Here is a 25,992-nt window from a genome sequence, read left to right as displayed (position 1 = left end):
CCTTCACCTCCCTGCCAGTGTTAATCTTCTGTGTCAGAGGTTTCACTCCGGCAGATGTTGCTTGTAGTGGGCAGGGTTCACATCGCACCGGCTTGCCTAAGGTTCTCTGTTCAGCAGAAGGGTTGCACAGAGACTCAGCAGAGACAGCCCTCTGAGGAGATCAGAATGAAAGCATCCAGTGACAGCATTTTGACATCTTGCAATGCATCGTGGGTAGTGAACGAGAAATGGTACTTTGAGGTCACACCTTGTGAGCAAAACGACACAGGTGACAGACAGTAGGTTGCTCTGCACTGACGTCCTGCAAAGCAAATAATGTCCCCTGGGAGCCACACACATCAGGTTCACTGTATGCGCCTCTGTGACAGTTTGGGATGGCAGGTCTGCACAGCACCCTATGCACAGTTGTGTACCTGCATCTAATTGCAGGTTATATCACTGTCTCCTCCATCCATCTAGGGGTTTAAATTTAGAAATTGAGGTGGCTGCTGTCGGTATCCAGGCAACCCATCCCAGAGAACTGTGTAAGAGTGAGCCAGGCTGGGAAGCTCTTTAATTTTTTCATGAGGAGAAGTCATGATTGGGCCAGAGTAGTGGTGGGCGCAAAATGGACAGTTAACCAACTGAAGGCAATACAGTTCCAGTCTGGGTCACAAAAGTGTATACAGCGGAGGATGAGACACTTAAAGCTGTTAAAGGGTAAAAGGCATGACAAAGTGAAAACACACATCAGTGGAGTCTGGATTTTTGAGTCTGCTTTAGTAATATGGGTATACAAATTGAAAATAGCATAGAGTGAACTGATGCTCTCTGCACAGATATTAGCTTTGCTGAGTAAGACAGTTTATGAAAATAAATGACTCAGTACAGGAAGTAGTCCAGTTTGATAGAACATTATTACCAGAAGAAAACAAGATTCTGTCAATTAAGGGTGAGTGGTACCAGATCTGAGACTGCAGATTTATATTGGAACAGATTGGAATAGCTCAGGTAGCTGTTGTTCCATTTGAGATGAACCCTCAGCAAAATAAATTCAGTGCTATGTCTTGTCAAAACCTCAATTTACAGTACATGCAATCAGCAACTTTGATGGAACTGTAGTGACTCAATGTTTTTTATTGCGCTCAGATTAATGATATAGTGTTTGATTTTTGTGCCAGATGCACAAAGCTTAACTTCTACGGGCATGTGCAGCGTTTTTAAGAAGACTGAGAATAAGATGAGCTTAATTCCTGCCTTAGAGATTCACAGCAAAGAAAGGGCAAGATACAGTCCTCCCATTGATGACTCAGACCTCATCACTAAGGAAGTTTAGTGATTTTATTTCGCATTTTTACTGTTATTGGGCACCAAAGAGCCACAATAAACCATACTATAGCCGCCAAGTTGATTCAGACTGGAGTGTTAAAACTGTAGAACCTAATCTTTAAAAAAAACTGCTCTACATTTTGTCATTGTTGTGGAATTAATTTAGTGAAATTACTTCATGAAAACAAAATATCGTCTGATGATGATCTTCTTTCAAATGATTGCTTGTAAGGAAAAGGAGGATGAAGACGATTAAACACAGAACCAGAGGGCACACCAGCACACACAGCTACCCAAGCTCATGATCTGCAGAGTGGCACAAGCTGTGCGCCCCCTCCCCGGGTCAGAGGCAGGCTCTGGTGTAAAGAGACCTTTAGAGGTGGCCGCGTTGCGGGAGGAAGACTGCAGCTCCGTGGTTGTGCGCAGGGCCCCGGGCGTTGTGGACAGAGACGCACGCCCAGGCCATGGCTCTTGTCAATGCTCATTCCACTCTCACTCCCACACGCAGAGGGACGCGGGCAGCTGTCACTGAGATTTTTCGGTGGACAAGAGCCCCCCCCCCTTTACACACACTCCCCCACCCCAGGCTCATGCCACCCCCCGCTGCCCCCCGCTGCCACCCCCCCCCCCCCCCCCCCCACGCACACAATCACTGCCACCCCCCCACCCCCACTTCCCCAGCACTGTCGTAACTTTGCTGGAGGCCCCTGTCTCACACGCAGCTTCCTTGCGCGTTGTCCGCGTGTGCTGCTATAATTAGAGCTGCTTCTAATGATATGCAGCCGTTCCCGCCTATGTGCAGCAGCAGCAGCAGCACATCTGGGCACCTGCAGACGTGCAGACGCACAGCCTGTAGGCTTCCGAACCTTCCCCACCTGTACGAGAAGCAGGCAGAGTCCTCGCACCGCCATGGCATGGAGTCTAATTGTCTCGTTTGCCAAGGCAGATGCAGCGAGCTGAGAAATAATGCACGATGCCGGGCACCGTTTCTGCCCCAATAACCACTCGGTTCTCTGCGTCTCTCTCCTTCTCCCTCCTCTCTCTCTCCATCTCTCGCGCTCTCTCTCACTACCTCTCCTTATGTCACTCTGTATTTTGACTTTCTGTGCAGTCACCCACTCTCTCTCTCTCTCTCCCTCTCTCTCTCTCGCTCTCCCTCCCTTCCTCTCTGATTATCCTCAACAGAGCTTGTCTCGTTTGCAAGGGGATTTTTTTTTCAATCGCGAACATTTCCCAGAGCTCTGTCTCTCTTTCAGCAGCAGCGGCAGAATCTGTATTAGTTGTTCTCCTTCAGCCATCACCGCACCATCTGCAACTAATGGAAACAGGCTCCTGTTGGCATCGGTTTCATCTCTCCCTCATGTGCCTCAGTGGTCTCACCTTGACAGGTTTGAATTATTCATCACAGCGAAGGAAAGTGCTCTAAGATCACCTCAGAAAAATTAATTTGCGGATTGCTCAGATGAGCGGCGCTGAACCACAAAGTTGGTTTGGACAGAACTGGACTTAGAAGAGAGCTGACCAATAGAAAGGGAGCCAACGAGCTAAAGAGTGATGACGGGCAATTAGCGAGGAGAAATTTGAGGCGCCGGCGAGGTGGCAACACCAGAGAAGGAGACGTCACAAAAAGAGGCGCGGGGATAAAGGAGCAGGAGTGGCGAGAGGAGCGACAGGACAGAGGAGCCGTTTCGCGGGGCTGGGGGTTGATGCCCATGCCAGGATTCTCGGGATGTGTGCCTGGCGCGGTGCCGGGGCGGCGTTGCCACCGCGGCCGGGCTGTGCCGTCCTCTGCGCGCGCTGCGGAGTCCTGGCAGGGGCTGGCAGGGGCACGGGGTGCCACGGCAACCCCCTGCTGAGGCGCTGAGGACCATGATCGTGCCGCTGGTCCTGAAGCTGCTGAACGAGCCGCTCCTGTCCGCTCACCTCCCTGCTGCTCACATGCCGTGCGAGCCAGGACTGCCCAACTGCCGCCGCTGGGACAGGAACACCCCCCGGCTGCCCACTGAAGGGAGAGAGGTGAGGGGGGCAGGGGCACGAGGCAGACAGGAGGGAGCAGTTGTGGCTTGTTGTGGCTCCTCTATAGAGCATCTACATACTATGCCATTAAAAGACTTTCTAGGCTATTTTGCAAAGAGGATGACTCCTAAGTCTCTGCCAAGATAGTTGTTTTGGGCTGCTTGGCTTTGATCTGGGGAGGGATTCAATTAAACCACTAAGTGCTGACCAATGTCAAAACTACCTGAAGCCATAAGTAGTTTATTTTTTGTGTTGGTGTTTTTGCCTCCCAGCCTTTAAAGAGACTGCTGACAATACCTTGGTTTGAAACTATTCATTGAAATTGTCACAGACCTCGTTGTTGTTTACCACTATCCATAGCTGTATCCTAATGCACAGTATTACATACAGAGTGTGTGTATTCCTTAATGGGAATGCTTGGTAGTTGGATATCTTTTTAAATTACTTCTACAGCTCATTGTGGACATTCTGCAATGCTTTCTATTTTAGTCATGGCAAAGATGTGAATCGTTTGGGAAAATTACGGAGGGCATATGCTGACTCCGTGAAGCTGTTTCCGTGTGTGTCATAAACCTGTAAATGTGTAAATTGGTCCAGGTTCTGCTCACTTTACGTCAGCAGCAAAGGATGGGCGAGGAGGGAGACCCTTAGAGGGGCAGCCAAATGGAACAGAAAAGAGAACGCAGCTCTGCGGGGGGGGGGGGGGGGGGGGGGCAGAGACAAACAAAGACAGACGGAGCAGGAGTCGGAAGGCAGCACCTGAAATCCAGCACAGCGGCTTTGGGATAGTTATTCCCCTTTATTCCCTTCGCCAGAGCATTATAGTAGAGCTCAGTGTGCATGTGCTGCTAGAGGACAGGGCAGGATCTTTTCATTCTCCTCTCTTTGGAGTCACAGCCCAGATTACAGGGGGATGTCTCGATCTGAGACGAGCGTGAAGGAATCGGACAGATATCTGGGCCATGTGATCTTGTCTGGTCTCCAGTGATTAAGATATCTTCTGAGGAAGCTTAATCCTGAATGGCATTGTACTGAACCGTGAGTGATCCTTGGCAGTGCATAGGGGAGAGGGGGAGATCAGGGAGGGGAAGGTGTCTGTCAATCATCAGCACATATTTATCATCTTGTTGAATCTGAGTTAATATTTCATGGCTTTCTTGTTTTTGGTTGTTTGTTTTGAGAATGGTAAAGCATAATACATATTTTTGCGGAACAGAAATCCCATCCCATCAAAAAATATAGCTGTCATTCTGTCCCAACTAATGTAGAGAGTGACCTAGGATTTTTGTACTGTGCCTGTTGACACATGAGCCAATGACATGCCACATATCCAAAAAATGGATCTTAAAAATTAAATGAAAAAAGCAACCTAAGAAGCACAAAGTAATTAAAGGAACAAAACTCATAGAGGGTGTTTTGATGTATTATTTTCACATCAGCATTTTAATAGCCATGTGGGCTATTAAACCTAACACTTTTTTATTTTTGAAACTGTTCCAGTAACCTTTCAAAATAAGATACAACCCTTACTGATATGCAAATGCTAAATAATAATGGGAGGATGAACTGTTTTCACAGAAGTACAGTTTATTTTGAATTCCCGCATCATATGTTTTGCCTCAGGTACACCTCACCTGCTGTAGCACAGGATCTGATACACACAACAAGAAAGATGTATGTCAAAGCCAGAGCTGGAGCTCAGGCTGTGATTAACAAGACAAAAGGAAATCATTTTGTTATGTCTTAGTACTCATGCAAATGAGAGGGTTAAGCAACCTACATGACTTTCAGATACAGCAGGTGAGGGTGAATACGCATTGTCTTGAGTATCCCTTCTAAAAGTGTAGTTTTATCTTCCATTTCTGGCTTTAACCAATGACCACCTTCCATTTTTTATGTAAGCAGATATAACTTGGTTTTGGACTTTTCAGTTATAATTATTCTTTCTCCTTAACACGGTGACATGAAGATTTAAATCACATTCCTTCACTCAATTCCTAATATTTATGGCAATATGTCACATTCAGTGTTAATATTCTTCAAGATATATCCATGGATATTTTATATGAGTCAGTATTGATTTACACTCTAGATTGTCTCTAGAAGTGCCTCTCTGATGATTTTTTTTATTTAAGTCCACATTCATGCTTACTCTGTCAGTGACATATGTTGCGCTAAATAAAAAAAATAGATAGATAGATAGATAGATAGATAGATAGATAGTAATATTACTCTTTATGGAAATAGATGCCCCAACTCACTTGTATATAAATGTACAGCACAACAGAATTCGCACTGGATAAAACCACCTCTTAATCTCTGTTATCATCATCATCAAAGCTTTGTTACACATTTTTAAATTTACAACATATAAATCTTACAATTGGATTGTTTTACCTGTTACAATACGGCATTTACTGCTATGAAAAGGTTCAGAATGAATGGATTAGAGAGATTGGTGAGTTTGTTGTCAACTGCATATTAAGCTGTTAATGATAATAAGTGACTCAGATTCAAAAATAGAATCACTGATTTAACAGATTTCTCGTGCTGTTAGCTGAAGCAAAACATTTATTTTCTGGATTGCAGAGAGCAATGGAAATAAGATTACATGCATTTTCCACCTTTTAATGAATTTAGATCGGTTAGATCAGTTTGACATAGTCATATACTATTCCTATAAATAAATTAAAATGAGTTTATCTGTGTACTGCTCTGTTCCGGATACATTTTTAACTGTAATGAGTCTTTAATGAGGAAGAGAAATATTAAATGAAGACACATGAATTATTGATAAATCTGTGGTCTATTTAAGTGCTTGTGAAAACAGTGCTTGCATTAAACTAGACTTCAGCGTTGGTGGATTGCACTGATAAACAATAAACACCTCCTGAATGTCGCATTGCCTTCACCGTGGGTTGCCAAGATATTAAAGATTGAAAGGTGCAGATATTTTTTCATAAATGTTATAAAAGCAACATGAAGTCAGTTCTTTTGGGCTTGATTCAACATTTGTTTTATTCATTCCTAAAATGTATGCTGTGTTATTCAAAAAGATGTCTTCACTGAGACACTGCCTAGCTTTTAAAGTACTGCGGTGTAACAGTTAGTGTAGGGACTGTAAATTAAAGCTGGCTTGGCAAGATATTTTCTCTTCAGCTGAGAAAATAAAGAAGCTACAGCAAAGTGGCTCATGAGACCTGATGTTTTCTTCCGGAATAATCGTTATAGCACACCAGTGAATGATTGTCACAGTGAGAGAGGGCTACATTGTCTTTCCTTGGTTAGGAGAAGGAAGTCACAGAAACATGAATCCTAATGGGCTAGCAGTGCAAGTTTGATAGACATTGTCTCTTATTTTTTTTTCATAGATCTTAAATACAGTTTGCAGTGTTCCACAGCAGAATTCCATTTCTCTGAATCAGACAGATAAATGACTTGCGACGGCCACATTTTTTTGGTTCGATGCAATAATTTGAGAGAGTGGCATGTGAATTGTCTTGTCATATAGCAGGCAAGTCATAATATTTTAATCAGTGTGGGGTTGTACGTTATCTTTGCCTCTTCCGATATTTCAATCTTTTATGTGCATATTCATGAATTAAAAATTGCTACATAAGCCCTCTGCACTGGGCCCCATTTACTGTAGGGTTGGTCCAGAACATGCAGGCTCATTACTGCAATTCGGTTTGGTTAAACAGGGAAAATGCAGGGGAACTGCCAGCTTGATCTGTTCACGATGGTTATAATTCAGATGATAATCTCCATCTTGCTAGCAGAGAGTGAAGTAGGAGCCTGCAAAATAAGAACACTTATTTTCATTTTAAGCTTTTCATTTTTCCCCACAGAGTCACAAGTTCTGTGATCACACAAGTGAACAAGTGTGGTTAATGAAAAATATGTCCATGTCGAAGGGCAACGCTTGCATTTTGCTGACCTCCAATATTGCCCACCAAAAGGTGAAAATTTAGCCAACAGACAAGCACAGAGCATTTATCTCTTCGCTTTGATGCCATCAACGGATTAACACATTTTTCATACTGATGAACAGAATGATGACATTCTTGTACCCAACACAATGGAATAGAGATCACCTGAGCAGAGGTGCAGCCTGTGGTGGAGCGGGTCTGAGCCCAGCCCTGTGGAAGCACGTGCGTTTAGGAGACACTTGCGTAAGAAAAAAGAGCGATCAGCTTTGTGCGTCACGGGAGCCCGGCTGCATCCCCAGGGCACAGCGCTCTCTCTTTCTCTCTCTCTCTCTCTCACTCTCCCTATCTCTCCCTCTCTCTCTCCTGCTCTCTTTCTCTCTCTCTCCCTATCTCTCCCTCTCTCGATCTTTCTCTCTTCCTCTCTCTCATTCTCTCTCCCTCTCTCCTGCTCTCTTTCTCTCTCTCTCCCCCTCTATCTCTCCCTCCCTACATCTCCCTCTCTGTCTGTCTCTCCCCCTCTCTCTCTCTGTCTGTCTCTCTCTCCCTCTCTCTCTCTGTCTCTCTCTCCCTCTCTATCTCTCTCTCTCTGTCTGTCTCTCTCTCCCTCTCTCTCTCCCTCTCTCCCTCTCTCTCTCTTTCTCTCTCCCTCTTTCTCTCCCTCTCGGTCTGTCTCAGCCTCACGCGGCACCGCTAACGGTGTCATCGGCATCACGAGAGGGTTGCACGGTCCAAAGACACACTGGCCTGTGCTTGAATCCAAAAGCAAACGCAGAGCATCACCAAAGACACGGGTGATGTTACCGGACAGGTACACCCATGCTGACTCACCCTGCTGCCCAGCACCGTGCAGGCAAGCTGACATAACCTCACCAACTGTCTCCGGCTGTTTGCAGCCCTTTCCAATGCTGTTCTGCACCTCTGCCCTTATCTCTGGACAGAGCTGCTGTCGCAGGGAGTTGAGGCCCATGCGCTCAGTAATGAAGTGCAGGCACTCAGCATTGCAGTATTAATTGCTGTTAATGAAGTGAGTGAGCCCCTGGCGGGAAGGAGTGGGACAGAGTGGCCTGCGGGGCAGCAGAGAGCAGTGGCCGACAAGAGTGCTTCCGATGGCTGCACCGGGCTAATTAGGGCTGCGTTTCTGCTGGACCAGAAAGAAACGGTCCCTGCGACCAAAGGCGTTCTGGGCTTTTTCGCACCACCTCGGTGAACAAGGTCAAGAAGTCCAAGAGATGGTCCAAGTAATGGTCCCAGTTAACGGTTCATTGCTCACCCTGGGTAAAGGTCACTTTATTGTGTGACTGCTACTTGAAAAGCATAACTTACCAGAGAATTGGCCGAGTTTGATGTTCATGGCAAGCAGTTCATAGATGCACTGTAGGAGAGACGCCTCTCTTAGTCACAGTTATAACAGCTGTATGTTATCTAGGTTGCCTGCAGGGACATTCTTGTTATCTCCAGCTACTTTGCCAAAGGGCAAATAACAGTCCAATAGTCTTGTCTTAGATAATAAATTTTTTTTTGGCTGCTAAGAACTTGTGAAATTCTTTACAAACCCCACAGTACAAGTAGCTCCTGAAACCCCTATTCGTAGTTAAGAGAGCGTAAGCATAGGGTGAAAAGGAGGATCCTAAGTCTGGGAAATTCCTTCCCTCTTCCCCCTGCTGGTACCCTCCCTTCCCCTCTCTTCTGCCTACACCGTAAGTTGTTCTTATTGGCAGTTTGCCTAACAATTGTAAAGGTGATAGCAGCAACATGAAGGTAAAAGTCATTTCCACCAACCTTTTGTTTGGTGTTGCTAACCACATGCTAAATCTGAAGAATAAAGCCCTGCAGCAAGCATTCCAAGTGTCGCTTAGCAAGTACCATAAATCTCAACATTTTAATTATTATTGTTGGTTGTTAAATTAATTGTGGATCCATTAATTACGTCAATGGCAAGAGTTGCAGTCTTCAGTTGGTTTTATAAAGGGAATCCCAGCTCCAAAGAGGTTTCCATATGGAAAAATTATTTGCTTGATACTAGAGGCAGTTGGCACCTCTACAGAAACCAAGATGCAAAGCACACTGTGTTGACTTGTGTTTTGACAGTGCTTTCCAGCATGCAGTGCTTTGCTAAACGGTATTGTACTGTTTGTGGTCTCATTTAAACCAGCATAGAACTCTCTTGGTCAATTGGTTGACTTGCTGAGAATCTTTCAGACTGGATCTTTTATCTTCAGATAAGTATTCAGAATATAATATATAATAATTCAGTCCATGGACATGACTGAATTTGTAAAAAAAAAAAAAATCACCAAATTAGTGAAACATTACTTACTGGAGAACCTCTGTGTCTGTAAAACTTATATCCTGAATAATTTTCAAGCCAGTCTGACCTGTTAGTTTCAATACATTGATTGATTTATCAGCTACTTCTATCCTAAAATTTTACTTTGACTTTTATATTAGTCATAATTAATTTGAGTTCTGCCTAAAAATAATACAACATGGTTTTCTGTATGATCTGTACGATGTTTACAGTCTGAGAAAACTGCTCTCCATTCAATTCTTCCATGTAACAACTAATGAAAGTTTATAAATATTCTGGAAAATGATTATCAATATCAGCTCCAATAATAGAATGGAAACCAATATTATCTGAGCACAGTGTTTAACAATAAAGGTAAACATTAATTTATTATCATATAATGTGTAACTCAGATATGCCAGAAAAACAAGCCGTGCGATAGGAGAGTGGTATAAATCCCCTTTTGTGGTTATATGATCCATACTTGACTGCCCTGACTACAATTTTATGGAGAACTAACAGAAGAGAAGAGTGTGGAGGGAGGGCTTAGTGTCTGTGATTAGTGAAAGTTATTACTTCTTGTATCCATAGTGCAATAATAGTCTCTGTAAGGAAAAAACTCAGTCTTCTCACTCAGTCTTTTCCCTGTTTAATGGAACATTGAATCATCTGCAACCAACCACATTGACATGTTGCTGATGAAGTTACATATGGTACCCTTATCAAAGCATTGTGTGCTAAAAGCATTGAAATAAAAAAGATAAATTGAGATTTCCTTGAATTTACCCATTCTGTGCCCACTCTTACTTTCAAATGAAAGCTTTTGTTTTTTCTTTGAAATATCATATTACATATGAATAAATTGCACAAGCTACACTAATAGACTTATTTAGAAAATTACACATTAGCTGCTGCACTTTGCAGTGGCAGCATTGAATCATAGAATTTACATTTAACTTCTTTACTGCTCAGACTATGTATTTGTCATATTCGATATAGTTCAACAGCATATATTGTGCACATGTATGAAACACCCTTGTGGGCTTACGCACATCCCAGTGGTGTCAAAACAATTCCTGACTGTTGCCCCCTCCCCCCATTTATTGAATGTAATTCATCATGTCATTGTCGTGCTCACATGCAATGCACAGTAAAAGCTCATGTGAAATGAACAGTTGACAGTACATTTATAGCACTGTATGCAACTGGAAACACAGCTGTTTAAAATACTAATCCTGTACTTTATTTCAGATGGATATCGATACTGATATAGATACAAACTTTTGTAAAATACAATGAAATATACTGGTCTCTTGAAGTAGAGGTTAATAAGTGGGACAGTCATTTTAATTGCTTGGTGTGGCCTTTCATGCAACGAAAACAATTTTGTTTGTGGGGGTTTCCTCCAATTTCTGCTTCCAGTTTCTCAACTGTTAAATTTTGCAGATTTTAAATCATTTAAAAATCAATTTTTGATTGTATGTTTCAGATAGACTCATGCAAGCTTGTGGGTTATTAAAAGTTTTACTCTCCATATGGAACAGCTTTTCCTCAAGGAGATTAAAACCAGGGGCAGAAAGCTGTCTCTTAGATGACGAAGCCTACCCCTGTCATAGATTAATTCTTTAAAATCTCTTTTTAGACCTGTTACTGTAACTTGATTAAAATTCTCTCTTTCCTCTCCTGTGCCAGCATTTATATGTAAAGTATTTTCCCAGTTGGGGGAAAGAAAAAAGCTTCCTCAAGCAATGATGATAAAAATTTAAAGAGAAGGTTATGGCTTTAAAAAGCCAGGCAAAGGTATTAACGATTCAGGAGAATGTTGGTTTCACTTAGAAAATATGGCCCTTGGTTACATTTTAATGTGAAACATTGGAAATGTAAAGGTTATGTTGAAAGGCAAGTGCAGCTACTGTACACCGAGACGTATTGTTGTGCTGACTTGTGTGGCAGAGAAATTAAGGAATGTGTATGTTTTCCATAAAGGCATGCAAGAAAGAGAGTCTGTACTATTCTCAATCATTTAACATGTTGGTTTCCATTGTGCCTTTCACTTTGTTTTGCACTTTGCTGCCACTTTGATTAGATTTGAAATGGGTACACACGCAAAGAAAATGCCTTGCTAATGTTGACAGTACCGGTTTTAGGATACCTGACACCACACAACCAGTGATGCAGAGTTTGCTGTCGATATTGAAGTCTTGAAATTTTAATGCTTTCCATTAAACTGAGGTGAATCTTCTATGACAGGCTGCGTCGCATACACAATACGTACACCAATGTGGCACTAATCCCATCAAATATTGATAGTGCTGATAATGGTGTGTGTGTGTGTGTGTATTTGTCATTTCCAATATAATCCGATTAAATTGTGGCGTCTCCCTAAAGTTCAAGGGATCTGGATCCACGTTAATAAGACTCAGGAGCACAAAAGCAAAAGCTTAATTCACTTCTCTCTTTTCTACATTTCACCTCTGACCGCACTAGAGAAATCAGATCCATAGATTTGTCTGACACATGAGAGTTTTCAGACCATGATCTGATGTTCACAACCCTTTAACACGTGACTCTTGGAGCTCTATTCACAAAGCCCACCTCACCAGGGGATCTGTCTGGGCTAATTCAGCACAGCTCACAGTGGCATTCACTTAACTTTAAAGCGACATCATTTCCAGGACACATCCAAAGTTGGTGAGAGGGGGCCTGGAGATTGTGATGGTGTGAGGTCTTGGTGCATGACCTGTTTGTGTTATTTTTTTTTTGACATTCAGTTGTTACCCTGACAACAGCTATATGTGGAGCTTTGCTGAGTATAAGGTACTACCTCCACCAAGAAAATCTACAGTAGGTCAGACAGGGATATGGACTTAAGATAGTAGCCAGGCACATGTACAGTATTTCCCCTGTGGGAGTAACCTACTGAGGATATTTTCAAAGTCTTGTATGAAATGCACATTCCAAGCCAGAAATCACATTCTTATTGTGTCTGACAAGTCATCTCTATGATCATCTCTATCTGCTTTTAAATTGCACTATGAGCAATTATCTGAAAATGTGTTAATAGATTCACATGCTAATAATAGCCTGGAATCATGTTTACATTTTCTGTAAACAGACCGTAATAGTTTATAAAGTAACCCTAGGGAAACTGTTTAGTCAATGGCTCTAAAAGATTGATTCATGCATGGAACATAAAACTAATATTTCAGAGTTTTATTTTCATATGAAAACACTCTCGATGTGTTTAAAGGGAACATTAAGAAACAGAAGAATAACAACAGATATGTCCTCTACTTAGTGAGAGCTCAAACATATTGTTCCACATTAGTTACAATGGTGTACAGTGGTAGCAGCAAAAACATTAACAGTCACACCTCAAAATGGAATGCTTGTGCAAAAATCCCATTCTGATGGAAAAGAAAAGATTCTGCATGAGCAATACCAATCTTTACCAACAGCTTTTGTTATTGCTGTTTTGTAACTCTTAAACCGTTACCGATGTAGACTTTGAACAACAGATAATGATGCAACTTATCAATATAAATGCTGTTCAGGGACAGGATCCAAGTGGTTATTCAGTGGCTGGATTTCGATTTACTGGATGCGTTATGCATTCTCTTCAAAGAAGGGGGAACACACACCCCCCCCTTCCCCGTAATCCCATAAATCACATCAAACTTTTCAGTACCCATCTCGTACATTGAGTTCTCATTAATTTTTCGTAAAGGTTGTAGCAGCATGATAACATGGCGTGCTGACAGAATGTTGACAGAGTGCTGTATGTTAGTAGGGTAGATGGTGTTAAATGCAGATGCTGCAGTTTCTTGAATTATTTGTGTGTCTTTCATCCAAGGACCTCATTAAAGGGGTAACTCTTCAAATTCACCATGGATGCATATTACCCTCATTGATAGCAATCCTAGCCCAATTTGAAAATATAAATAATGGGGGTGATTTGGTGACTAGAGTGAAATCTGAATTTTTCCCTGGACAAAGATTTCTATGAGGTTTTTAACAAGCAAAAGGAGTTAGGTCATTGGGTGATTGCCAAGTAAAAGACAACACCTCCTACAGTACAGCATTGCTTCCCTCATTGCAAAAGGCCATGATATTTTTAGCATATAGTCCAGGGAGAAGATTCCCTTAGGTTTTTCTTAGAGATCTCTCATCAAGCACTTGGAGAGCCCAGCTGGCCTTTGTGCCTGCTGCCTTGCAGAGGATGGCTATGAGATAGCATGGCCGCTGCGACCCCGGAGGAGCTGTATTGGCCATTCCTCTTCCTTCACATTGGAGGCAGTTTGAAGACATGTGATCCAGGACCCCAAGGATGAGGCCGTCCTTCCTCCGGGCATATTACAGCATGGCTTCTCGGCCAGGCTCTTTGGCATGCAGAGACCTTCACCCTGGCCTCTCTGAGGGCCTCACGTGCCTCCGCTGCCGCTCCTCCCAGCGCCCGGGAATTGTTGTTGTGAGAAGGTTCCCCCAACCCCCACCCTGGCCCCACCCCCTCCCTAGAGAACAACCAGAGATGGCATAGATAGAGCAGTGGCCCTGTACCATGTCTGTATACGTTTACGTAACCAAGCGCTCCTGACACGTAGCTCCTGGACATCCGGGAGGAGACCTGTCACTTCCCAGCAGCATGCGTGAACACACCACCGTGCTCACTGCCCTGCCTCCTCCACATGGCTCCTCTCCCATCTGTGGGGAGGTGGCCTTACGATTCTCAGATGAGCAGGTTGCTAAAGGAGCTTGACTTGATGTGAGGGAAGGAGTGAGGGAGTGAGTGATGATAGTGAGGATGATAAGAAAGCTGGTAAGAGAACATACAGAACAACATACATATGAAAATTAGAATAATGATTATCTTGTTGCAGTGTTTCAATATGGTCCTATGTCCTATAAATGAGTTATTTCAGTCAAAGTAGCTAGGCAGCTAGGTAACCTGGAACACATTATGCATCTCAATGTTAAGGTAAACAACAGTCTTTCCTCTGTTCCAATAATGTCTCTCAATAACTAACTACTTAGCATGCTTGCTAGTGTTGTCAACTTGCTAAAGTTACCGTACTGTGACAAAATGAACTTGTTTGTATTTTATGTCATAACGGATTGATGTGAAAGTTTTTTGAGTCTTGAGTCTTTGACTTTGAAGGGTTTTGTGAACATTACAGCGGCAACACAGGCCAAATATCCTGTACTTGAGATCAAAGAGTCACCTGCCTTGTAATTTCAGCATTGGACTTCAGCTCAGTAATTTCCTCTGTATTGGTGGCCAGTACAGTTAGTACCCTGGACAATTTCACTTTTGAGACTTGTATGATTGAAATTGTACCCTTCTCACCTAATCTTGGCAGACACATTACCATTCTTAGCAGCTGGTCTGAACTCTGAGGAGGCTCAGTGCGGTAGTGCTGTGCTATACTTGTGTTTAAATGAAAGACTAACACATTGGCCATGCCATCAGAAGAAGTTAGGGCTCTGGTGAGCAAGACTGCAGCTTGTGGGCTGAGTTTTGGAAGTCACACCTTTCTTGGACCCCACTCAGTGTTAATGAAAAACTAGCTTTCATACAGATAGCAGAGGATGGCCAAGAGTAATTAAAATTAATGACTCCTGGGATGAGCCAAAGCAAATGAAGGGAAGTAGAAATGTTTGAACATGGGATGAGTCTCTAGGGTGAACCCCCATGTGTTTAATTTTTCAGCAGTTTGGCTTTTAGACTGAAGGAACATTTGTTTTAATGAGCTGTGGCCCTGTGCTGAGCAGAGCAGCGGTGACATCAGATGGGAGGTACACCTTCTCTCTGCGACCAAGGCCTGACCTTGTTTCGAGTGATCTGGAATATATCTAACATTAACGATAAAGAAAGAAGGAAAATTAAATCAATATTTTATGTTCCCCTTGAACAAATTTTCTTCGCCATTGTTTGCTGGGGGCATGCCAGCGCTGCTTTCACGAGGAGTTAGTAATCTCTTTTGTGATTCAGAGCTGGAGAAATTGGGGACGGGAATAAATTAGATATATTACAAGGGATGAAATATAAAAATTCTGTATCCTAGATGAATCTTGGCTTTGTTCAGAGCAAGAATTGTGCTCTCTGCATGCCCTTGCATGGACTGTTAAGAACAGTGTCACGAAATATGATGAAACTTGAACCGGCTTTATATAACATTGATTTCATCTGTTTTATGATATCATTAACAGTCTATAACTCAGTTTAATGCTTTTCATCTTTATTCGGGCTTAACATCCCCCACAGAGATGGGTGTATATTTATAGACCTGTATTAGGATACATGCTGTTTAGTTTTCCCATACACTAAGACACCTTCAGCCACATAGACAGACATTAAGTTATATCAAGCAAATCAAGCAAAAAAAAAAAAATTGCCCTTATTATGTTTTTATCCCACATATAAAGGGGAGGCAGTTAGAAAGCAAATCATTTTTGGCCCATCAAAATCTGACAAACACAAGTTGTACAGAAGGAAAAGATTTGAAGTGTTTATGCCTGCAACCAAAACAACCAACCAAAACAATGGTGGTGATGATGTCAACATGAGCTGCTCTGAAGTAGCTTAAATTGGAGTGAAGAGCACCAGTTAGCTAACACAACATTAGATTAATAGCTGTTGACTTCAAACAGGCTGTACTTCAAAATGAATGCTTCTGGCTCAACAAAAGAGAAAGCAAATGACACTGATTTGGTTTTAGTGTTGGAACTGACTCTGTGAACAAAAGACAGCCTTAATGTGCGAATCCGAGATGTTTTTTTGTTTGTTTTTTCCGTTCTCATATCAATCTGTTCATTTCAGGAAAAGAAAAGTAAGAAAATAAAAAGCTAGCTACTGTAGCTCACACAAACATTTTAGTTACACCAAGCTCCGGTGTGAGTATCAGTAAGATAGAGTGTGCCTCCCAAGCCTGAGTTAGTCATTTGCAAACCAGTCAGCTTGCTAGCCATATATGGACAGAAAATTCCACAGCTTCTTGTTAGCTTGCTAGCTTCTTAAAAACAAGAGAAATGAATGTGGACTTACAAATGTATGCAGCTATTTAAGGTTACACAGAAAACATTCACAGATCACATTCTGGAAAGACACAGATTGGAGTATAATGATTTGAGCTGAATTATTTTTAATAATTTCTTTAAATATTTGTTGACAGTTGCATTTTAGCTCCCTGGGGATGTTTTGAAAGACTCTCATGTCACTTAGATATCTAAGTACAGAACATTCTACAAGATAGTCTTAGGCTACAAGCAGAGCGGCAAGAATGAACAGCAACAGATGTTATGGTTACATTGAAAGTAAGGAAAATAAAGAAACGAGCATTGATTTGGAGAGTTGTACCAAACAGGATCTTGAGCAAGTCACTCAACACACTAGCCGACGGCTATCATCTAGCACCAAATGAGTGACTTCTTAGTCTCATTTGCTTCTTAACTTAAGCGATGCAGAAACAATGCTATGTACCCATTGCCCTGACAATCCAGGGTCTAAAGAAGTTATTGGTCCACATGTCCCCTAAAGTGAAAGTGAAAAAATATCACCAGCTAACTAGGGACAGCACATGCTCAGTGTGTAAAGTAATGCTACCTAGTGCAGTAACTGTATTGATACTTAAAATGTGTAGATGTGCTGTGTTTCAGCTGCTGCTACCTAGCTAGCTAGCTGGTGACACCAGGCAGAAGGTATAATGGAATGGGAGATATAAAACTTGTACGAGCCACAATAAAGAACTGCTGTAAACTGTAGCTAGCTAGAACAGTAGATAACATTGTGTTTAAACTATAATAGAGGTCAAATTTTACTATCAACATGAATGAGCAGCTTTTTTTTTAACTTTACAAATAAGTGTAATTGCGAGCAGCTATTGCTTCACATTGGGAGTAAAACTAATCTCGTAGATAGATGTATAAACACTTTTTCTGAAAAATATAAACCCCTTAGTTTAATGTGTGTATCTTAATTCTGATGACAAGTAGCCAGGGTATAAGCATAAAAACTCAAAATAACTTTATGAGTGGTTAACAGCCCAACGGCTCTGCCTCAGGCCACACCACTCCATCCTGCCTCGCCTTATTTTAATACAGCAGCACAGTTTGCTGTGGGTTACTCCTTAAATTTTGCTTGGCAGAACACTTAACTAGGAAAATTTACAGTGCTTATATTTGACATATTATCTAAAGCAGTTGTGGTTAATTACGTTTCTCAAAGGTACAACAGCTCACCAGGGGACTGATCCTGGTTTCTCTGCCCAGTTCCTTAATAGCTACACCACGTCTACCCACATTTAAAAAAGGCTGAAATATATAAAGGCCATATAATGGCCTTTCTGAGGGTAATTCTGCAGTTGTTGTTCCTCTGAGGAAATGAGTATGGTTTTGGAATTGCAGGAAAGATTAAATTATCAGCACTGCCCTGACCTTATTATGCATGTGAGATGTCAGGAGAACCGCCTGGCAAAATGATGACGGGTATGAATCAAAAGCAATAATGTATATGCAATGGATGCAGACCTTAGTCTGGCAGAAATGTCAGTATTGTTTTGTTTTGGCATTCTGAGAACTGGCAAACAGACTGCTTGATTAGCATGCCCTGATTGATTCCTTAAATGTTTTTTTACATTTAGAATTAGTACTATGAGCTTTGAAATATATAATTATATAAGTTAAATATGTGTGATTTTTAATCAAAGTAAAGGGATCAAAAAGCTTTAAATTACAAAAAATACAGTGCCTAGCAAAAGTATTCAGACCCTTGACCAGTTTACAATTTGTACATTTTACTGAATTACAAGCAATAAATTGAAATTTCATTATATGATATTTTATTTAAAAGCAGTGAAACTCAAAATGAGTTATTTTAAGGTGACATTCGCTTTATGTTAGAAATAATTTTAGGGAAAATAAAGACATAAGGGGTCTGTCATGGGTCTGAAAGCTTTTATGAGGCACCGTATGGGTTGCTTTTGTGACAAAGCCATGACTACCACTGTTACTGGTAGGCCCAGCTTCAAACTAACCATAGTGCCCTTCATCCTTAAAGCCTCATAATTTTGTGTAAGAAAAAAACAGTAACACCCTTAAATTCATTACTCAGATTTCAGGATAGAGCGCAGTACAGTTGGATAGATGGTCCTTCAGAGTGCATGGAAAGTTAGCAGTCAGTGGTTGTGCCTTGTAAAATCCGCTTCCATTTCTGTCCTCAACACTAAATTGGGGGGATTAAGATTTTCTCGTCTATTCAGTGGTTTGGACACAGAGTTGCGTTTCCCCTCAAGAGCTGTTGTTTCTCTGATCATGGAGTGAGGTGTGACTCATGTCTCTGTCTCCACAATTTCGCCCTGTTCTCACTGCTCTTCACCCTGGTTCAGCCTCATGCCAAAGTAGCTCATTAACTAAATAAGTAGGGAATGTGTGATTTTATCACAACTGTCTGACCACATATGACTCCAACTTTCTTTATCCATTTTGTGCCTTGATAAAGGGATGGTGCGTGTTTTAAATGGGCTGTTTTAATTGGAGCCCAGCTCACATGCTCACCTCGCTGAGAGAGGTTAAATTTTTTGAGTCCCCTGAGGCATTACAGTGCTATTGTGACAGGCAATACAGCTTTTGTGAGTGTTCAAAGATATGGGCCAACCAGCTATTCTACCCAATTCAAGAGCTCTTCCAGGAGTCTAACAATAGTGCATTGGCCCAGCATTTTGGAAGAAATCAATACTTGTGTTGGTTCCAAAAAATCTTGTGTGAGGGAGGTGAATTACTTGCACCCTTAAAATGAAACAAAGTTAGGGACAGTCTCATCCTTGAAGTTGGTGAATCATTGCACCAAATCTATAGAGCGTAATGCGCTCATAGCAGTGAAGAACAGCACACGCAGGCACATTCATTAAAATGTATTGCCTGTATGTTTTTTTCTTTTTGGGAACATATTTAAGACTGACTTCATATTTGAAGTGAATTTTAAACTTATTTCATGGATACTTGATTGCATTGTAAACAGAGGGCAATAGGTGAAATTGTAGACATTTCTATTATATATGTTTATTTATTGTGAGTGAACATGTTTCTCATGTTCATAAAAAGCCAAGGAAATTACCCTCATAGCCTAACTACATTGTATAGTCTTGTATTTGATGCTGTAGACATAGAAGAAGGAATCAGAAAGAAAGATAAAGAATTATGCCATTTTCTTTTTCTAATATACGTTAAATACCAATGATGATATCAGCAGAAAGACGTTGTGGCTGACAGGCTAATTTGTTTCGAAATTTCAGTTTTCATAATCCGTACCTCTCTATTAGAACATGGCTCCTTTTTGTGACAGGCATGGCAGTCAGCGGAGACAGTCATTCTCTTAAACCCCTCTCTTCTACTGAATGTGCAGGAAAAGGGGGCTGTAGGGATACTTTCGCATATTGAAAGATCGAGAGCCTGGAGAGCACTCTGTTGTCATAATGCACTCGTATTTGTAAGCAAATATGGGGCTGTAAATGATTTAGGCCTTCCTTGAGGAAGACCTGAGGCCTGGCGCAGCACCTGCTGCCTGGCTGCACTCCGACACAGGCACCTCCGCTGCACTGCAGAGATTACACACACTGTTCTGGCCCTCTCCGCAAGAGCAGGGGATCTCACCTGTGGGGGGGAGAGCACCGGCATCACAGGTCTGGGGGATCTGCAGCATATGCGGCTCACCCTGCAGATATGGAGAGCTCTTCATATCAGACAAGTCGGGTTAGACCTGGAGTTGACAGCTTTTTTATTACAAAACTCCCACTCCTCATCTCAGATGATGTCATTTGTAGATTGTGGAGTAGATTAACAAACGCAGCCATTCAAAAACAGAAATTAGTACAATATTGATAACATATTCTGAGTTATATGTGCTTAGAGGAGACATATTGCATTATTTAGTTTGCAGCTGTATCCCAAAAAGCCATTTAGGAGGTACAATAGATGGCAAAGGTGACTAGATTAGCTCCCTGAGCTGAGGCCATGGTCCCTCACTAAGAGTAATAAATGTACTCGTTCTGTGTAGGCAGGGGACCTCACCATCTGTGGTGGACTTTCACATCGCCACTCACTCTTCTGGACCTTACTGCAAACACAATGCCATGCCAGATATGAATCCACCCACTCCACAAGGCTGCATTCAATAGCTTGTCACAGAGCTGGGAACCATTTCAAAAAATTGTATTGATACAATGGAGTTTTTCCTGGCAACATTTATTTAATTTTTTTCCCTCTCATATGATCTGATATATTCAAATCTTCAAAGGTACACTGCCTTATCTGAGGAAATAACAGCTATCCTGCTATCCTGTGTTAATTTTTGTCTTTCTTACTTTACGTTGCTAAGTAGAGGTCAGCCAATTATGGATCCATTTTATAAAAACAACATGGCACTCAAACCCATACACATCATGAATGTTGGCATGGCTAGGGGTTTGATATCTTAAGAAAGAAAAGAAAAAGAAAACTTCTTCTGTCGTGTAATGTTTTTGTTTTCTTGTCAGCATTTCTCAGGGTTGTTGTTTTCATCTCATGAGCTCATGAGCTGAATGTACCATCTCAAGCCTAGCCGGTACAATGTGATATGACAGTTCAACATGTGTCTCAGGAATTTTGTGTGATAGTTTTCCGCCATAGGTTCTAGGTTTTGTTGGAATGGTTGGAGAGGACATTCATTGCTATTTTCACAGTGTGAGGTGGTAATGTGTCCAGAACATTTTCAGACCAAAGAATTTGCATTAAAGTCTCCTGAGCACTATTCTGTGTTAATTTCAGAATTTCCATGATATACATATTTGAACTTTTTCATATGATCTTATAACAATAACGTCTGTAATAAATTATAATATTTCATAATGACTAACCGTAACCATTCCACAGCCTTGCATCATCTCTGGAGATAAGCTGCTGCTTGGACATGCATTGGCATGTGTTTGAGTGTAAAAAAAACCTGAAGCAGCTGGGATTTAGCTTTGTGAAAAAAACATTGTCTAGCAGAGCGAGCTGAGGAGAAAACACGGCCTGCTCTGGGTTAGCTGCAGATCCAGAAGGAAGGAGGCGCCCCATCAACAGCTGCAGTCCCTGCCTCAGCTGTTCTTGTCGGACTCGTTCGTGCTCACTTTACCGACTGCAGTGGGGAGGATAGCACCACACTCCCCCGGCACTTTCATTGTCCTTCCCAGAAAAAAAAAAAGAAATAAAATATTAATATATGTGTTTTATTAGTCTCTTACAAACCCTCAGGAGTCCAAAAGCTTTGGGCTGTTTTTTTTATTTTATTTTCTCTCTCTCTTTCTCTCTCTCACGCTTGCTGTCACTCTGCAGATGTAAAACCGGAATCAGTATCAGCCAACTCTGTGGATTATGGCTGTCACTTTAACAGTCAGTCTACCAACCTTCTCGGAAAATATTGTTAAAATATGCAAAGGATTTAATTTATATGAAGGCTTAAATTTTTTTCATACCTCCCTGAATCTAGAAAGAACCAATACAATTCAACTGAAAGGATCTTACTTATATATTTTCTGTAAGCATGCAGAATGTAATGTCCCCAAGCTCTTAAAATTATCTTAATTGTTTAATGTTGCACCGCTGCCCTCACTTTCAAAAGCCAGGTGTCAGCCAAAGAAGTCTATTTATAACACTACGCAAATACATTCTCCAGAGTGTCTACACGTTATACAACAGCATGCGCTTGAAATATCTGGAGCATTTATTTTTTTCAATTTTGTCAGGAACAGAAATAAGTAAACTGTTACACATGCAGATAAAATTCATTCAGTTTTTTTTCGCCATTTCAACAGTGGCCCAATGAGCAGGTGTATATATGTGGACATACAGCCTATTGTATGCGTGTCTGACTGCTTGTGTCTGTCTGCATGTGTTTACATATTGGTCTGTTTATGCGATTTCCTGCATTTCTGTGTGTGTGACCATGAGAGCTTTTGTATATGTGCCAGCATGCCTGACAGCGTGTGAAGTGTGTCTGTGAGGATCTGTGTGCACAGTATGTATGTGAGCTGACACCTCTCTGAAGTATGTCTGTATGAGTATGTGTCTGCTCTGTGTGTACGCATGTGTTTGTCTGTGCTGTATGTGTGTGGGTGTGTTTGTGTTGTGTCTGTGCTATATTTGTGTGTGTGTGTGTGCGCGCGTTTGTGTGTGAGTGTAGGTGCCAGTGTTTGCACGGTATGTCTGTACAGATGGGAATGAAAAAAACTGTCAATCTTCTGCCTCATGGGGTTTTGTGCCTCGAGTGGAGACTATTTTACATAAGTCCCTGGGTACTCGAGGTCAGCTCAACCAGTGTGGGAAGCATGGAAGCATCCAATGGGCATGCACCCAGACAAGATGCCATTTCATTTACATTTCAATTTAATGTCGTAGACAGAGGAATAAATAATAATTACTCTTAAAATAAAACATTAATGTCTGTGAGATGTGGAAATAGTCTGCTTTCTAAAGAAGCAGATCAAAGGCAGAAGGTGTAGGTCCATGTCGGAATGGTTCACATTGTGTAAGACACCTTGAATTACCACGGCCATTGTTCAAGCCGTTCTCTTTCATTTATGTTTCAGTTACATCATGATGGTGAGGATAGTGTGGGGGATTCTCTCTTCACCATGGATCTGAGTTGGTTGTGGTTCTGTTCTCAGTGGCTGTGAGTCGTGACTGCAGGGAAAACACACTGCCTAAACAAATCAGCCTCATAATTATCAACAACTTGCATTTTATACAAGGATTTTAAAGCGAATTTCACATTAAACATTCAGTATAACATTTCCAAGGGAAGATGGGAGACAAAAGGTAGAGATGATCCGGTGTGTGTGTGTGTGTGTGTGTGTGTGTGTGTGTGTGTGTGTGTGTGTGTGTGTGTGTGTGTGTATGCTGAGTTTAGCTGCCTTGCTCTTCTCAGATATCTAGCGGAGGGTCTAAACTTTCAGAAATACTTTTGCATTACTGGGCTGGAGTTTTCTACCATTGCAGAGTGAGGAGCTGCTGCTATTACCTCTGAGAAGCAGTAGGACATTGAGGCTTTTTCCGTTGTGATTGTAAATGTGAATTTATTAGTGCAAGTTCTTGAGTAAAGCCGACAAACAGCTTAATTATTTGTGGAAATGAAATCCTTTGATTTATTCGTTTAATAATACCTGAGCATTTTTGTCAAACAAAGTGGTGCAAGAATGACATGATTAAATGTGATATTCTGTTCACCTCTTCCATAGAGTATAACAGAATATTTGTGAACAGCCTCAGAGTCTTAGATGTGCCGACCAGTGCAGGCTCTAGCCTCCCTGCTTTGGGCATCACCAAATCCTGAAAACATACTCTTTTTTTGTTTCTTTTTGATAGTATTTCCAAACTAATTAACTGTTCCTTTCTTTGTATGTCAAGTGCCACATTCCAGAATGAATGGTTTTCCCAATTCAGAAAATCACAGAATCATGAATTACTTTCAGTATTTCTTGTAATATTCCTGTAACAGGCGTAATTCCTATAACTCCTGCTTTTTTTTCTGGAAAAGCTATCAGAGTGGGCGTACACTGTGTGCCTGTGTAAATACACTGGCTGAGCCTTCATCCTCACCATCCCCCTCTGTGTCCCCTTGCCTTCCAGGTGCTGTCACTAGGGGCCGACGTCCTCCCTGAATACAAGCTCCAGGCCCCCCGTATCCACAAATGGACCGTCCTGCACTACAGCCCCTTCAAGGCGGTGTGGGACTGGCTCATCCTGCTGCTGGTCATCTACACGGCCATCCTGACCCCCTACTCCGCCGCCTTCCTCCTCAACGAACACGACAACACGGTCATACAGAACTGCATCTACTCCTGCAGCCCGCTCAATGTGGTGGACCTCATCGTGGACATCATGTTCGTCATTGACATCCTCATCAACTTCCGCACCACCTACGTGAACGCCAACGACGAAGTGGTCAGCCACCCCCTCCGCATCGCCGTGCACTACTTCAAGGGCTGGTTCCTCATCGATATGGTGGCCGCTATCCCCTTTGACCTGCTCATATACCGTAATGGAGAAGAGGTGAGAGCACTCAGAGAACTCTGGTTAACGTGGAGTTATGGGTAATGACAATGAAATCTGTGTTAATGCAAAATGTAATGAACAATGATAAACTGTGCATTAAGATAATGTTTATATTTTTGTAGTTTTAATCACAAGTATCAGAAAATCTTAATAAGCCTAAGAGAAGGAAAATAAGGAATCATGAACCCTTGACACAGAAGCTCTGTCGCTGAGGGAAAGTGATGACGCCGCTCTTGGCTGGAGAAGCATATAGGAAGTGATTGTGCATGAAGGCACTGCTTTAGGCATCTCTCATATGCATGTGCAGCTTCTTTCATCTCAAAGCAATGCGACAGCATTATTGCGGCTGTGCTACATGAGAGATAAGCAGAACATTGTGACCTGGATTAAATCGAAACTAGATGTGGCCCACTTGAAATTCACCCAATATTGCCTTCACTGTGTCTAAGGGCCTTGTCCTTTCAGTAGCATTTCACATGATATGTGTTTTTCTGTTATAAAATAACAATATAGAACAAATATTAGATATTACATGATAAAAAAATTAACTTTTTTAAGCAGTTAATACATTGCAACTCCTACATGTACGCAATGGAAGGACTATATTCACAACATTTTTTTCCTGCTGAATGGTTATTCTGAAGTAAACATTGGGACACAGTGAACCCATTCAAAACTGTCAGTGCCCCTTTCCCTATTCAAGTAAATTGTTTAATTATTTTAGGTACCACAGAAAAAATGTGCTTGTTCAGGCTTCCAGTAATCCAAAAATTCCATTCTTTTATTTCAATGATTGACCGGCCTACACTCTTTCAGCATAATACAGACATGCATTTAAATAGCATTTTTGAGTGCATTTTTGTTATTGACATGTTTGTCAACACTGTGGTTTAATCGAGTAAAATGGCTTTTCCACTGCATATTTTTCAAATTTGAAAAAAAAACTATGCTTTGCAGAGGCATGAGTCATTTGACAGTTGTGTATAATGTATGAGAGTCTACTGTACATGTACAGTAATGACCACGTTCATACTGTTCACCAGAATGTGAATAACGACATGTTTTTTCAAGTCAGAGAGCAAAAACAATTACACAGGCCTTACATTAATTGGCTTGTTTGGAGCTTGATTGTGAATAAAAACGAATGACATTATTAAGGTGGTCACTCAGCCAGACAGTGCATGAAATCATTTCACTTGAAAAAGGTTTTGATCAGAATATGTCAGTGGGTGAAACAGAAATGACAAGCCATCCGGTCCATTGTGCAGTTCAGAATGCTGCCATTTGTCTTGGGCAGAATAAAAATAGGCCACTCTAAACCAGTTTAATCTGCTTGTAATTTATTTGTTGTATTGACAGCAGAGACTTCTCAAGACAAGTCTAATCGGT

At 41.6% G+C, this 25,992-nt stretch overlaps 1 protein-coding gene across 1 annotated transcript in view; it reads left to right on the top strand.

Moving 5' to 3' along the window:
• Window positions 1-25,992, top strand: part of kcnh2b (potassium voltage-gated channel, subfamily H (eag-related), member 2b) — a 150,224-nt gene that overhangs the window by 114,984 nt on the left and 9,248 nt on the right. Inside the window, exon 6 of the mRNA XM_036554997.1 lies at window positions 24,178-24,600. Within this exon, the coding sequence (XP_036410890.1) occupies window positions 24,178-24,600 (423 nt within the window). The remainder of the gene's footprint in view (window positions 1-24,177; window positions 24,601-25,992) is intronic.

This window comes from Megalops cyprinoides, chromosome 2 (assembly GCF_013368585.1).
Source record: "Megalops cyprinoides isolate fMegCyp1 chromosome 2, fMegCyp1.pri, whole genome shotgun sequence".
In the NCBI taxonomy this organism is placed as follows: domain Eukaryota; kingdom Metazoa; phylum Chordata; class Actinopteri; order Elopiformes; family Megalopidae; genus Megalops; species Megalops cyprinoides.
This window is presented reverse-complemented; position numbering and strand designations above follow the sequence as displayed.